The 15682-nt window shown below is 43.7% G+C and overlaps 2 protein-coding genes across 2 annotated transcripts; both read right to left on the reverse strand.

The window, feature by feature from the left end:
* Window positions 1–1308: 1308 nt before the first annotated feature.
* LOC113195159 (olfactory receptor 9Q2) lies at window positions 1309–2253 on the reverse strand. Its single transcript, XM_026406580.2, has one exon. It carries the CDS (start codon window positions 2251–2253, stop codon window positions 1309–1311), a length of 945 nt encoding a protein of 314 aa, XP_026262365.2.
* A 10336-nt stretch (window positions 2254–12589) lies between these two features.
* LOC113195162 (olfactory receptor 9Q1-like) lies at window positions 12590–13525 on the reverse strand. The gene has a single exon (XM_026406584.2). It carries the CDS (start codon window positions 13523–13525, stop codon window positions 12590–12592), a length of 936 nt encoding a protein of 311 aa, XP_026262369.2.
* Between the last annotated feature and the right edge of the window lie 2157 nt (window positions 13526–15682).

The raw sequence follows: 15682 nt of genomic DNA on the forward strand, positions 1-15682 counted from the left end.
TATTTGAAACAAGGCAAAAACGTTGGATTGTTTTCACCCCATTCAGCAGTTTTTAGGTGTTTGATGCAAAGACACGAAAGCTGACAGGTGAACTCCAATGTTGTGGCCACCTGCACAGTATTTTCCCCTTTATCTTTACCTTTTAGAGTTTGAAAGCTGCCATTTGTTTAATCTGCACACCTCAGTTTCTCATGCACAACTATATGTGCACGTGCAAGCGTGCACACACACACACACACACACACACGCACTCAGTCACATTACACAGCACTAGCACTTGGGCTATAAAATGAATGATGCCAACTTCCTTCTACTTCCAGAGACTGGACTTTTACCTTTTTTCCACCAGATGATAAAAGGAAAAAGAAAAGTACAATAACAATAAATTCTGGGCTGAGTGATTTAGAGCAGGCAGTAGATCACAGCTAGAGACAGGAGGTATGGCAATTAAGAGCTTGGACTCTGGCTGGGTGGAAGTGGCACTCTACCATTTGTTTGCTGACCTTGGGAAAACAGCTCAACCTCTCTAAGCTTAAGTGCTTGGTCCACCTTCAGGAATAATAAGAGAGCGTGCCTTATAAGGATATCTTACAAATTAAATAAGGTAATTCCTGTAGCAAATCTCCTATTATTTCTGGAAGGTAATATCGAATAAATGTTAGTTGCTGTATATTAATATTATTACAGTCTTTATTATTATCATTTCAAGCCACAGAGAAAGAAGGAAAACAAAAGGAGAAGAAATAATGGGATTTGGAAAATCCCTTTGAATAAAACAGAAGTTTCCTTTGTAGACAGCTTCATGATTTTTCCAAATATTTTTTTCCTAATTCATCATGTACTTCTGTCCCAGGGAATGTACTGGGGCCAGCAGATACTAGTGAATAAAGACAAACATGGTCCCTACCCATTCGTGCATAAGATGCTCAAAAAGAAAAAGGCTTATTAAGTAAGTAAACCCATGGGGCAGATAAGAAACTAAGGACTGAAGAAGATGGAATTCAAAGGTAGATGACACTGAAGCTTCATTCATTCAACAAATATTTATTGAGGGTTTTTTATGTGCTCCATTCTTTGCTAAGCCCTGGGTATGAAAACAGGTTTGTCTCATGTCAATTCCTTTCCAGTGGTGAGTGTCAGACAATATCAAGCACATAAAACATCTAGTATGTCCAGTTATGACAAACATTACATAGAATAGTAAGTCAGAGTGTAATGAGGTGCGATTTTTACTAGCATAGTGCAGGAAGAAGGAATGTCACCTGAGAAGGTGACATTTGAGAAATGATATCTTTCCCAGGGGTCTGGCTAGGGCCTTGTGGAAACCTTTGATCTGCTCAAGAATTTCCTAACTGCCTCCTTGACCTCCTTATTCCTCAGGCTATAGATGAGGGGGTTCAGCATTGGAGTCACGACAGTGTAGAGCACAGACACCACCCTGTCGCCCCCCGAGGACTGGCCTGAATTATCCCGCAGGTACATGAAGATGAGGGTGCCAAAGAAGAGAGCCACAGCAGTGAGGTGGGAGGTGCAGGTGGAGAAGGTCTTGGCCCGGCCTCCGGCCGAGTGCATCCTCAGGACGGCCACGATGATAAACAGGTAGGACACCAAGATGACCAGGATGCAGGCAGGCATCACGAAAACGGCGAACACGACAATCACCACTTCCTGGGTGTAGCTGTCCCCACAAGTGAGTTTCAGCAGAGGAGGGAGGTCACAGAAAATGAAGTCGATCTCATTGCTCCCGCAGAAGGAGAGAGTGAAGGCCGTCACCGTGCGAATGAAGCCACTGGCAAAACCGGCCACATAAGCCCCGGCTACCAAGCCCGCGCGGGCCTTCTCGGTCATGATGGTGAAGTAGAGCAGCGGCTGGCACACGGCCACATAGCGGTCATAGGCCATGATGGCCAGGAGGTAGCAGTCAATGGAAGCAAAGAAGGTGAAGAGGAAGAACTGAGCGGCACAGCGAGCTTGGGAGATGGCCAGGCCGTGTTCCCACAGCACGGCCAGCATCTGAGGGACGATGACAGAGGAGTAGCAGATGTCCACGAAGGCCAGGTGGCTGAGGAAGAAGTACATGGGAGTGTGGAGTCGGCGGTCTTTGCGGATCAGGAGGATCATCCCAGCGTTCCCCAGCAGAGTGGTGAGATAGAAGCTCAAAAACACCAGGTAGAGGGGAAGCCCCCACTCGGGGTGCTCAGTGAAGGCCACCAGGAAGAACTCAGTCACCAAGGTGTGATTCACCTCAGCCATCCACGTGGCGCTTCACCAGGAGCCAGAGGAGGGGACCCCTCCAGAGAAGTTCAAGTCATTTCAAGTAATAAAGCTTAAATTGAGTGTCTGACATGTCGCCATTTGACTTCAGCACGCTTTGCCATCTCAGGGTGATAGGAGCAAGTTTAGAATTCGCGGTAATATAACAAGTGATGAATGGTTCTATTATAGTGGGAATGGAAAGCAAGTGATTCTCTAGGTTACAAGTCAGATCTTGTATTTGCAACTCGCTTTCCAATTAGCTGTTTGATGTGACCAAGGCACTTAACCTCTCTCGACCTCAATCTCTTCCTCTGCCAAAAGGTGATGGTAGTCTCTGCCCTGCTTAGGAGCTAATGCATAAATTAAAACAGATGTAAATGCACATTGAAAAGTGAAAAGCATTCTACGGGTATATGTGGGCTATTTGCAATTTTAAGCGAAAACTTTAAGGAAGGAAAATTAATATTCTATGAACAAAAGAGCACAAACCAAAAAAAAACATTCATTAGCAATCAGCAATGGGCTCTGCTTATAGGGATAAATCTATTCTCAGTTTACAAACATGAATGTTTAACAAACAGCTGTTATCCTCATTAGAGCTGGCTGGTTTACTGAGGCTTTATATAAATATATACACACACTAGCATTAACCCTGGAAACAACAGCAAACATAAGCTCCTTTAGGCACCTAAAGAAGCTCCAGACGCATTTTTCAGTTATTCCCAAAGACTCTAATAAAGGAAGAAACTTGATAATAAACAGCATACAAATTTGAAATCAGGAGGAAGCAGAAATGCTTTTGCAGTCTGATGTTGTTGGAGTGCTATTGGACAGGAGTCTGGGTTAATAGATTTGGGGGTCCTTGATGGAGTTCTAGCACACGGCTGTCAGGAGCACCTTGGTCATGTTTGAATAGCTTGGGCACCAGCAGTCAGGCCAATGCTGAGCTCACCGGAAAAGGATAGTAACAAAGACAAGAAGTTGGCCCTGCAGGCCATCAGCTGGGCTTGAACTGTCCTTACCCAAATTCCACTTTGCAGGTGTCTTCATCCTCTGTTTGCTGTTTCCTCTGCCTGTAACCTGGGAATCCAGAGGACACTTGGGTTCTGGCTCATCCACATCAAGTGTGAAGCCCTGGGCAAATCACATTTCCTCTCTGGGCTTAATTACCTTGCCTGTGTTCCCTTTCAGTAAGCAACAGTGCAGCCTGTGTCCACAGTCACAGCAACCTGATTGACATGGGGTCATTTCTAGTACCTCTATCCCGTGTTCTCACTTCTTGGAATCTCTCCTCTCACCCTTGACAAAGCAATACATCTCTGACACTAGTATTTCCTGGGAGGTTTTGCAGACCGATCCCAAGTCAGCAGAGCTAGGAGACCAGCCTTTCTCTCCCTGCTTCCTCTCCAGCCCTCACCCCTGCTGGTGGCGCTTCTTATATTCACCGCCCCAGCATGGTACCTCTAATTGGTTCCTGAGGTGACTCTCCAGGGGAAGGTGATTTCGTGACTTCCTAACAAGGGCTCTAATACCTTTGAAGATTTCTCTTTCATTTCAAACTCCCAAAGCCCCCTCCCGTGTCTTGCCATCCCTCAGCAGGGTCTGATGGGGCTCATTTCTAGTCTTGCCTCCTTCCTGCTTTGTCCTTAGAGCCTTCCTATGTCTCAGTAGCATGCACTTTTGCTCTCCATCACCGGGACCGGCTGGAACTGGTGACTGAACATTGACATGTGGCAGAAGCAGAGGATGGTGCAAGTGGGGCGTCACAAGATGGCATGTGACAGAGGCAGGTGCGAGTGAGCTGTGAACAGACTTCCTTCAGAGAAACAGAACCCACTTGATGATGACCACATTCTGCACCCGGGCTCTGGTTCTGAAACCTCAGGATGCATAAGAGCTACCCAGGGAATTTGTCTACCATGTGAGCACCAGTGTCCCACACAATGGGTTTGGGGACAGTGCATCTCTCATGGGGAGCAGGAAGCTACACTGTTAATGGGTACCCCAGGCGACCTGATAGAATTAATCCTCAAAAGCTATATCTAAAGACAGTGCCTAGAGGAGCATTTTGGGGAGCTCTTGCCCCAGTTGACCTTCTGCCACCCCTTCCCCAGGCTGCAAAGGAACCCTGTGCCATAAACCAAGTGAAAATAATAAAGACATGTTCTTGAAGAGCCCGATTGCTCCAAAGTCCCAGTGATGTCTTCCTTCCTTGTAGGAGAACTGAGAGAGTTTTGATGTTTTTCTGTCTTATGAAAAATTTTTAAAACCTAGATACAGAGATAACCAGGAAGGTTCTTGGTGGCAAAACAATAATTCAAAGCCAGCCAACACTCTGTCAACTAAGCCCATCTGGAAGTTGCTCAACACAAGACGACTTCAGGGAAGTAATTCTCAAGCTATGCTGCATATAAGAATCTCCTGGGGAGTTTCTAAAATCCCAAGGCACAGCCAGGTGCAGTGGCACGTTCCTGTAATCCTAGCAGCTCAGGAGTCTGAAGTAGGAAGATTGAAAGTCAAAGCCAGCCTCAGCAATTTAGGGGGGCCCTCAGCAACTTAGTGAGACCCTGTCTCAAAAAATAAAAAGGGCTGGGGATCTGGCTCAGTAGTTAGGTGCCTGTGGGTTCAATCCCTGGTACCAAAAAAAAAAAAATCTTTTTAATTAAAAATAATGATAAAATCCCAAAGCCCCAGTTGTACCCCTAAACAATTAAATCAGAGTATCTGAGTATAGGAGCCCGACATCATTCCCTGGTGATTGCAATGTGCAGCAAGGTTTAGAACTACTAACAGAAGACTCCTGCATATCACCAGGTGTCTTGGGACATCTGGAGCTTGGAAACTGCATTATGCTATATTCCTATATGGAGAGTCATATTGAATTACAGCACATTTGAAGATAGGTAAAGCCCTATCATTTAGAAACCTCATCAACTTTATCTAAACCATGATTTCTCTGAATAATTTAGTCACAGAACTTCTTTTTTATTAGCATCCCACAAAATCAGAGTTCCTAAGGATGGATGCTCTTTAGTAAAGCTCTAAAGAAGCTCAGAAACTGCCCCAATGCCAAGCAGCAAAGCAGCAATTATTCTAAGAAACAGCATCTCCTAATGATTCATCTCAGGATCTGGCTCCTTAAAGTCTCCATGAGACTGGTTTCCCCCAAGAGCAATTGCTCCTACTGGGAAAGGAATTGGGAGGGAATCTGGGGGAAGAACACCTTTCCAGACAGGTCCCCGGGGAGCTATGGAAGTGACACCACCTTGCCCTTTAAGAAAGGTCTCCTCTTCCATCAGGAGGTGGGTCCCATGGCTGAGTCCCTCAGTTCTACTTCATGAACAACCCTGGACATACCCACCCCTTCCCCAGGCTGCAGAGGCCATTGAAACCCTGCTTTCAGGAAGCATTGAATTAAGTTGAATGAATTCAACTTACTTAATTAGGTTGATTGCATCTTTCCACAATGTTCATTTTGATCAAAACATCACATCATACACATAAACAAATACACTTATCATTTGTCTGTTAAATAAAATGAACTTCAATGGCTTAATATAAAAGCAAACTAAAATGATTATTAAGCTGATTCAGCCACCCTGTGGCCGGCTCTAGAAAATGAACCTCCAACATGAGTTCTCAGTCACATTTTCACACATTGTATTAGGACCCGTAAAAGTAAAGTAAAAGAAGTTTAGATTATTTTTTCCTAAAACCTACAACTCTGAGGCAAATTTTGAAGGAAAATCCAACAAGATAATAATAGCAAAGACTATTTTAACTGCTTACTATCTATATAGCACGCCTCTTCACTCTTCTAAAATAGATGATTGATGGATGGATTGATTGGTGGATACACTAGCTCATTTAATCCACACAGTGATCCCATGACTTGCATACTATTATTACTCCCACTTATAAGAGATGAGTGCTTAAGTGGATACACAATATTCCCACAGAAAGAGGCAAAGGTTTGAATCCTGCAGTCCGGCTCAGAATGAGCACTCTTAACTCCTATACCATACTGCAAACACTCACAAAATGGTCTCTAAATTCCACAATTGGAAATGGTTGAGGGATTCTTGCATGTCTGTATTTTCCTTCTAGACTTTTGGAAAGAAAGGGTCTTGGCTTAGAGATGGCATGAGCTACAGGTGAGTAGATAGTGATAGGAAATTCTTGGGTACTTTCCTGGGTCCCTGCTCTATTCTGCAGACTATCACCACAGCCACTGCTGATGGCAAGGACTCAGACCCACCTATTCACATGTAGTCTTACCTTCCTAGACATAGTAGATCAGACAAGGCCAAGACCTGATCTGTGTTGGTTACAAAGAATAACCCTCTCTTATTCCAAAAAGAAGATTTGCTCCAAGTGGATATCTGTTCCCTGGAGCCCAGAAGTTGTGACTTGTGACTTGGAGGGGATACTAGGAAGGATATAAGAAGGATATATCTTCAATTCTCACTCTCTGATCCATGGTCACTATCTTGCCCCATCCACACTTGGGTGGATCTCATGCCAATTTAAGGCTGAGGAACATCTAGTACCAATAAATTTGCATTGGAAGGATTTTTGGAAGGACTTATCCTGCCACAAAAACTTCTCTCTCAATTCATTATTGGTATTCCTGCTTTAGCTTTATATGTTCTAGAACTGCAGGATTTTTATAGTCTCTCACAGCTATTAGAACTAATAGGAATATTAGAGGTCAAATGACCCAGGCTTTCCGATTCACAGGCAAACTGTTCCAGGCCACCAAATAGGAAGATTGTTAGTGGTTGGCTCAATTAAGTTGATTGTCATCCATGACTGATAATCCAGCACTTTACCCAAGGGCCCTTAGTGCTCACAAAGAAGATGCCCCAAATAAAGATGACCAGATAATCATGTTAATTCATCTTGATGCAATTCTATGCATATCTGCTCCCTAGCCCCAAAACACTCCCAGAGGCAAATAGTCCCAAGACGAGTTTCTTCAATTGTTTCATTATAAGGTTTCTCAAAGTTTTCTCAGAGTCTCTACATCTGAACCTCACAGAAGGGTGGAGTCAGAAGGAACTCAGGAATCCAGTCCAGCCCTTCACTTTATGGGCCTGGAGAATGAGACCATGAGGGAGAATGACCTATAGCCCTTGGGTTTCTTAATGAGATCTGAGTTGCAAATGGCAGAAGCCCAGAAGCTAGTATAACTTAAACACATAGAATTTACTGGAATATCCTGAATTCTTCAAGTGTACACCAGAAATTTCTCAACATCATTTAGAGGATGGGCCAGGATGCAGCTAAGCCTGGGGTACAACTGAGACCAGCAACTCCTGAATTGAGCAATTTCTCATTTGTCTGTGATTTTCTCTTGAATATCAGCTTTATTTTCTTCCTAAACCTACTTCTTCCACAAATTAGGGAGGGAGAAAATCCCTCTGGTTGTTCCCATACTTTACATACCACAAAGAAGATGAAAACCAGTTGTTATAGCACAAAATCGAAACAAAAAAAAAAAAATCCTTTCGGATGGCAGAAGGCCAAGAAATGGGAGACAGGGATTGGCCCATGTTGGCCAATCAGTGAAGACTAGAAGGATGGTATTTATAGGGAGATGGATGTACTCCTGTGAACCACTTGGTTAGAATTAAGGAAGGGGCATTTCCAAGATTAGAAAGATGCTGCAGTGAGAACTCAAAAGAATAGATCTTCACCACAAAATGGCAGGGAGGGTCAGAGCAATTGCCACTGCCCTGTATTTTAGGAATCCCACAGAGCTGGTGACTGCACAGAGATTGACAGAGGTGACAGGTGGCAGAACTGAAAGGTCTACCTCTGGTGGGTGCTTTAAAAGTTCACGTTCACATCCTATCTGCCATCAACAAGGCATTGGAAAGACCGCTGCTGCTTGGGGGTCTCTTTAAGTTTTCTGCTTGACCTTCTAGAGTGAATAAAGTGTGTAGAAATTTTGTCTTTGGATATTCCTTCCTGGGACTTGGCCCCCATTCCTGGACTTAATTGCCTGGTTCTCAAATGTTCTCTCCCCATCCAAACCCATCCCTGGAAAGAGTTCTGAGACAGTCCTTTTGTGGCTGGCAAAAGGGTCCTGTCATCAAAGTTAAAGCCTAAACAGAGGGCTGGGGATGTAGCTCAGTGGGAGTGTTTGCCTATCACATAGGTCTGAGCCCCAGCGCTGGTGAAATAAAAATCCCCAATAGATATATGAACTCTCAGGCCACAGAAGGATCCTTAGAATTCCCTTATTCAACTTTCTGCCTTATTTTGCAGACGGAGAAAATGAAATACAGAACTAGCGGATTCCTTTGTGGAAGGACACACAGCTGGTTGGTAGCGGTCATCACTCAGCCCTCTTCCCACCATAGCCTGCATTCTCCAGGAAAGCTCAAGCAGGCAAATTTCAAGCAAAGGATTTGGGGGGGGGAAGGAATTTAAAAAGGAACTAGGCCCTTTCTTGGCACCTCAGAATCATGTCACATTGCTCACATCTTCTGCCACCAAAATAAAATAAAATCTGCTGATTTGCACTTCCCTTCCAGGACCGTGGCCTTTTTTCTTCTACTGTGGTCCTCAGAACATCTCATTCATGTGTGGGTGAAAAATGGTGGGAGGGTCTTCTAAGACCCTACCTGACACCAACAAACCCCTTCTTTGACAGCTTCCAAAGGACCGTAACCTAAAAGTGAAGCTCTCCTTGACAGATACCTGAGGAAGGTGATGTGCGGAGCCACAGGAGGGCCAGGCATGAGACAGGCAGGGTGCAGGTGCGGCACCATGTCCCTCATCCCCTCATTGAGCTGGATTTCCATGCTTTCACATCAGAAGATCTTTTTCGTCTCCTTTTAGATATTATAGCCACATTCAAAACTTCCCAGTAGATGGTGTTTCCTGATCTGAATGGCCTGGTTTTCCCTAAGCATGTATATCCAAAAGCAGAATTTAAACTTTATTGAGTTATAACAGGTACACAAAAACATTGCATTTACTTGATGTAAACATTTTACTGAGTTTGGACATATAAATATACTCATAATACTACAATCAAGGTGCAAATTTTTTCTCATGTTCTTTTTTGGATTTTCTTTTTTGTTGTATTCTGGGTTGTTTGTTGTTATTGTTGTGTTGCATTTTGTTTTGTTTTTGTTGGTTGATTGGTTGATTTCTTGTGTTAAGAACATTTAAGATAAGACCTTTCTTCTTTCTTCTTAATATAACTATCATATCGTTAGCTGTAGGTACTATGTTGTACAACAGATCTCTAGGACTTATTTGTCTTGCTTATTTATCTTACTGTAATTATACCCATAAAATAATTCCCCCTTTCCTCCTGACTCTAGGAACCACCATCCTACTCTCTTCTTCTATGAGTGTGACCAGGTTCAATACTTCACGTAAGTGGAGTTCTGCAGTATTTGTCTTTCTGTGGTTTGCTTAAATCACCGAGCATATTGTCCTCTGTGTTCATCCATGTTGTCACAAATGGTAGGATTTCCTTTTTTCATGAGGCTGAATAGTATCCCTTGTACATATATATTTTCTTTATCCATTCATCTATCAATGGACATTTGGGTTGCCTCTACCTCTTGGCTGCAATGAACATGGGGACAGGGGTGGACAGATGTTGGAGATGACGATTTCAATTCTATTAAATATATACCCAGAATTGGTATTGCTGGATCCTGTTATGATTCTATTTGTAATTCAAAAGCAGATTTTTAATGAGTTATCAGCAATCATGTGTTTTCTATTAAAGCAGAACTTTTAGTATCAAAATAACTAAAGAAAAACAACCACAGATTTTTTAAATAAGTTCAACACAATGTGCAGAAAGATGTACAGAAATACTAACACCATACCCAAGCGACAACCCACTTACCTCCCTATTATCAACTACTCTTAATTTATTCCTAACTGAGCCTCATGTCCCCTTTCATACATAAATAGAATGCATTTTTCAACTTTTGCTTAGCTCTTTTTGTAGTAAAAAAAAAAAAAAGTAAATGGAATCTTACCTACAACTTGGAGTTTCATAGTCAAGTTCCTACAACCTTCTCACTTAACCCTTTGATCTTGAATAGAAGTCCTCAAGTTCCTGCTTATAATTTAACCAGAAGGAGGCAGTGAAGTGCATCCTTGGACCTGACAACTCATTCTCTTGGTACTCCCTTTCCATTCATCATGTACCCCCTACCTTCTGGTAGATTCTAAGGGAGCAAATAACTCTTCAGTGTACTGCTTTTTTTCCAGACTCAATATTGCCTTTTTAAAGCAAGAGTGTTTGGGTCAACTTTTACACTGCTGTGACCAAAAGACCTGACGAGAACAATTAAAGGAGGAAATGTTTGTTTTGATGCTCACAGCATCAGAATTCTCAGTCCATAGACCGCCAGTTTCATCTGCTCTGGGCCCAAGGTGAGGCAGAACGTAATGGCGGATGAACGTGGTATAAGAAAGCAGCTCAGGACATCGCCACCAACGAGGAGAAAGAGCTCTCCTCACCACAGACAAAATATAAACACCAAAGGGCACATCCCCAGTGACCCACCTCCTCCAGCCACACCCTACCTGCCTGCAGTCACCACCAGGTTAATCCCTATCAGGATTATCACACTGATGAGGTTAAGGCTCTCCTAACCCAATCATTTCACCTCTAAGTTTTCTTGCATTGTCTCACACATGAGCTTCTTGGGGACATTTTATGAAAAACCATAACAAGAAGGGAAATTCCTATGACTAACTCAAGATCTCCAACTTCTTGCTTAAGGTTGTCTACCACTGTAACACACGGACACTTGAATTATATGTTAATCGTGCCCTTTGATGGAGCTATGCATTTGCAGCCTAAGCATCAATACTCAGACAAAACTCTATTAAAATTTAAAATGTCTCTTATAAAAATTATATTATATTTTTAAATATCTTTTCCTCTAAAGAGAAACATAATGTCTTTGAAGATTTCTATGTGTTTTATTTTACTATGTGATCTCAAATTGAGTATCCCTGGGGCTGTGTTCTCTGAATCTTCCACCTTTCATAAAATCTGCTTCTTCCACTTTGAAATCCTGTTACTGTTCTGTGGAGCTGAGTTTTGAATCATCTGTTTCTTAGATACCGTCATCCTCCACCTCCCAGAATTCTGGGATGTGTTTGTTCAACCGGGATCTTGTTTATTCGGTATTCCAGGTGGCAGGGAGAGAAGGAGTTTGAGTTTGGGAAATGAACAATCAAAGAAAATGAGCAAAAAATGAGTAGATGGGACTGAGTCAGTTTCCCGTGCAACTGGAAACTGACTGAGGCAAGGTACCTGTGGTTGGAGAGGTGAAGATCAAGAACCAATACCCTTTAGGAGGCTTTGGGTGCAGCCTGAGGTGGTGCAGCATACAGAGAAGCAGGACAGGCTGGGATGCCTCCCCACCACCCCTCCAGGGAATGCAGCAATGCTCTGCCTCCCTGTGAACCGAAGCTCTGAGAACACAGAGCCCATGCATGTGATACCATTATGGGCAGTGGGAATAGTAAAAATTCACCAAGTGGCTTCTCAGGTCTGCAACATGACTAGGGAGCTGGGACAGGTGGGATAGAAGAAATAATAGGGTGTGTTTCCAGTGCTGAGAGCAACTGACAGGCAGGTTATCACGGGTGGCTGTCATCTAGAGATTCGTGTGAAGCATCCTTGGGAATCACAACCAGGATCTGAAGGATTCATTCAGCGGGGTCAGCTGTAGTAACTGGGCCACCAAACTACCTTAACTCAGTCATTAAAAATAAATACAATCTAAATATCAAATCCTAATTGATGGCATGGACTCTGAGGTGCATAAGGATGAAGGACAATGCCAATGTCTGCAACTCACCTTGAAATTATTCAAACAGCAAGGCTGGTTGATGGAAGAATTGATGGATAGATGAATTGATGGGTGGATTATCCATACGGGATGAAGTAAATATAGCCAAATATCAGCGATGACAGAATCCAAGTACTGAGTGTTAGGAGCTTAGTATAGATTATTTTTAACTTTTCTATACAGTGGAAATCTTCCATTGAAAATTTTGCAAAGTGAATAAAATCTTGTTCTACAATCACAGAGCAGTGAGGTGTGCCCTATCTGGATGACCCGAGATTTAATTTCAGATTCTTTTGCCACTTGTCCTGGGAGTCATAGCTCTTATTCCACTCTCTTCTCAGCCCAACTTTTCCTTCTCTGCCTTCCTCTCCCTGGTGCTGAAAGTCCTGGTTCTCTTTATGCTGGGTACCCTGAGGGCCTCACTCGACCATTTTACCTGCTATAACTGGCCCTACAGAGTGGGTGACCCCAAGACTTCTCCAAGGTTAGGACAGCTGGATCCTGCTGAGGATATTCCTGAGTGCCTCCTTCACCTCCTTGTTCCTCAGGCTGTAGATGAGGGGGTTCAACATGGGAATCACGGTCGTGTAGAACACAGACACCACCCTGTCTTTTTCGGAGGACTGGCCAGAGTTATCCCTCAGGTACATGAAGATGAGGGTGCCAAAGAAGAGGGACACTGCCGTGAGGTGGGAGGCACAGGTAGAGAAGGTCTTGGCCCAGCCTCCAGCTGAAGGGATCCTCATGATGGCCGCGATGATGAACAGGTAGGACACCAAGATGACCACCATGCAAGCGGGGAGGACAAAAATGGCGAACACGATAATGACCACTTCCTGGGTGTAGCTGTCCCCACAGGTCAGTTTCAACAGAGGAGGGAGGTCACAGAAAATGAAGTCGATCTCACCGTTCCCGCAGAAGGAGAGAGTGAAGGCTGAGACGGTCCGCACCAAGGCGCTGAAGAGACCAGCCACGTAAGCCCCGGACACTAAACCCAGCTGGGCCTTCTGCGTCATGATGGTGACATAGAGCAGCGGTTGGCACACGGCCACATAGCGGTCGTAGGCCATGATGGCCAGGAGGTAGCAGTCAATGGAACCAAAGAAGGTGAAGAGGAAGAACTGAGCGGCACAGCGTGTGTGGGATAAGGCTGCCCCGTGCTCCAACAGCACGGCCATTGTCTGGGGAACGGTGACGGACGAGTAACAGATGTCCATGAAAGAGAGGTGACGCAGAAGGAAGTACATCAGGGTGTGGAGTCGGCGGTCCATGCGGATGAGAATGATCATCCCCAAGTTCCCGGACAGAGTGATGAGATAGATACACAAGAACAAGAGGAAAAGAGGGAATGCCCGTTCAGGATACTCGGTGAATGCGATCAGGAGGAATTCGGTCACTAAGGTGAGATTGGTCTCTGCCATGAGCCAGTGGTGCCTGAGGGGATGAGCACGAAAAGCAAGTTAGGAAGCTGCAAAAAGGATTTCCCTGCATGTCTACTTTACATTTACTAAACATGCACCATGGACAGATCATGGCAGGTGCTATGAGGGGTTTCAGAAATGACCTATCTGAACTCCTGCCTTCAAGCAAGTTCCGTGGCCTAGAGTCATCTAAGCATGTCAAGAATGAAAGATACAGGTATACATTTCCAGAATAGGAGTGCATATTCTCCCACTTCCACTGCCAAAGAGTGTGTGAGCTCTGAGAGTCAGATAATCACTCTGAGCCAAAATTTGCCTATGGCTCCAACAGGAGCAGACTGATCATCTCTCACTTACCCTGAGGCCACCCTTTTCCTCCAAGAACTGCAGGTCCTCCTTTATTTCCAATCCTCTTCATCTCTTGTCTGCATTAACAGCAGCCATGGAACTGACTGTTTTCCCCGCCTTTAGATTCACTTCTTGTGCACTCTCGAAACATCAGTTAAAAATCTCAGTATTTTTAAGACTTTGATCATATCACGTTCCCCTGTTAAAAACCCTGCCATGGTATCCCATCGTGGATAGGGTGTCGCTCAGACTCCCTAGTATGGGAATACTCCCCTGGAATCTCCTCCATTTACTTCCTCATGCCCCTTCTTACTTCTGAGACCTTGCACCCATGGTCACACCTCACCCTCCCACAATCTCTCAGACACACTGAGTTAACAGGATTTCTCTGATCCACCATGTTCTCTCACATCTCTGTGCTTTTGGCAGAACACCTGCCTGGAATACCTTATCCTTCTCACCCATGGGTTCTTGCCAACTCTTGGGCTGCCTTCAAACCTCAGCTCAGGAGTACTCTTAAAGTCTCTGGGGTCACCTCCTCCAGTCAGTGCAGGGCCCTTGGAGGTCAGCACATGGCAAGGGCTTGAGATGTTTTCACAGAAAAGCCATCACATGAGATATGAAGCCCCTTGCAAAAGGAAAGGCACCATGCACATGTTCAAGTTTTATTTTTTCTTTTATTTTATTGACTCTTTTTTTCTGTTGGCAAACAGAAAATGCCTAAGAATAAAACTAAATAAAATTGATGAACAATCATGAAGGTCATAAGCCATTCTTGAGTTTACATGTCTATCTTCAAACTAACAATATGCTAACTTAATATCTGCTATCATATTTAACCCTCTTGGTTTTTACCCAAAATTGATTTTTTAAAACTATATGGTCTTGCCTGTAATCCCAGCTACTGGGGAGGCTGAGAAGGGAGAATTTCTTCAGTGCATGAGTTCAAGGCCAGCCTCCTTGGCAACAGAGTAAGACACTGTCTCAAAACAATATTTATTTATTTTTCTTTTTTTATTGATTTAAAAAAAATAAATGACAGAGGAATGCATTACAATTCTTATTACACATATAGAGCACAATTTTTCATATCTCTGGTTGTATATAAAGTATGTTGACACCAATTCATGTCTTTATACATGTACTTTGGATAATAATGTCCATCACATTCCACCATCCTTGCTAGCCCCCTGCCCCCTCCCTTTCCCTCCCACCCCTCTGCCCTACCTAGAGTTCTCCTATTCCTCCCATCTCCCCCTCCCTACCCCACTCAGCCTCCTTATATCAGAGAAAACATTCAGCATTTGTCAAAAACAATATTTAAAACAAGAAAGAAAGAAAACTCTAATTTTCTTTTTTTCCTATTGTTCTTAATAAGAGAAAACAATATACACACCACTCTATGTGATTTGCATACTAATTCACTTAATCCCCATAATCACTTTATGAAAAAGGAGATTTTCTTATCCTTATTCTACAGATGAGGAAACTGAGACAAAAAGAGTTTAGGTGAGATTGAGAAGACAGCACAACTAGTAAATGAAGGAACCTTCATTAGGGCCAAAGCTGCACCCAGAAGTGCTGTTTACCATGCAATGAGATTTCACATGCTTCCCAGGGCCCTTCCAACAGCCCCTACTCAGGAAGGGCCCACCATTAAATCAACAAGCACAGATGCCTGCACTGCAGCCTATGAGTATCTGAAGGCTGGTGGAGGCTTTTGGACTAAGGGATAGAACGTCCTTTGGCAGACTTACAGTGTAACAGGATAGAGCAGGCATTGATCATCTTTAAAGCATAAGACTTTGG

Source organism: Urocitellus parryii, chromosome 4 (genome assembly GCF_045843805.1).
Source record: "Urocitellus parryii isolate mUroPar1 chromosome 4, mUroPar1.hap1, whole genome shotgun sequence".
Taxonomy (NCBI): domain Eukaryota; kingdom Metazoa; phylum Chordata; class Mammalia; order Rodentia; family Sciuridae; genus Urocitellus; species Urocitellus parryii.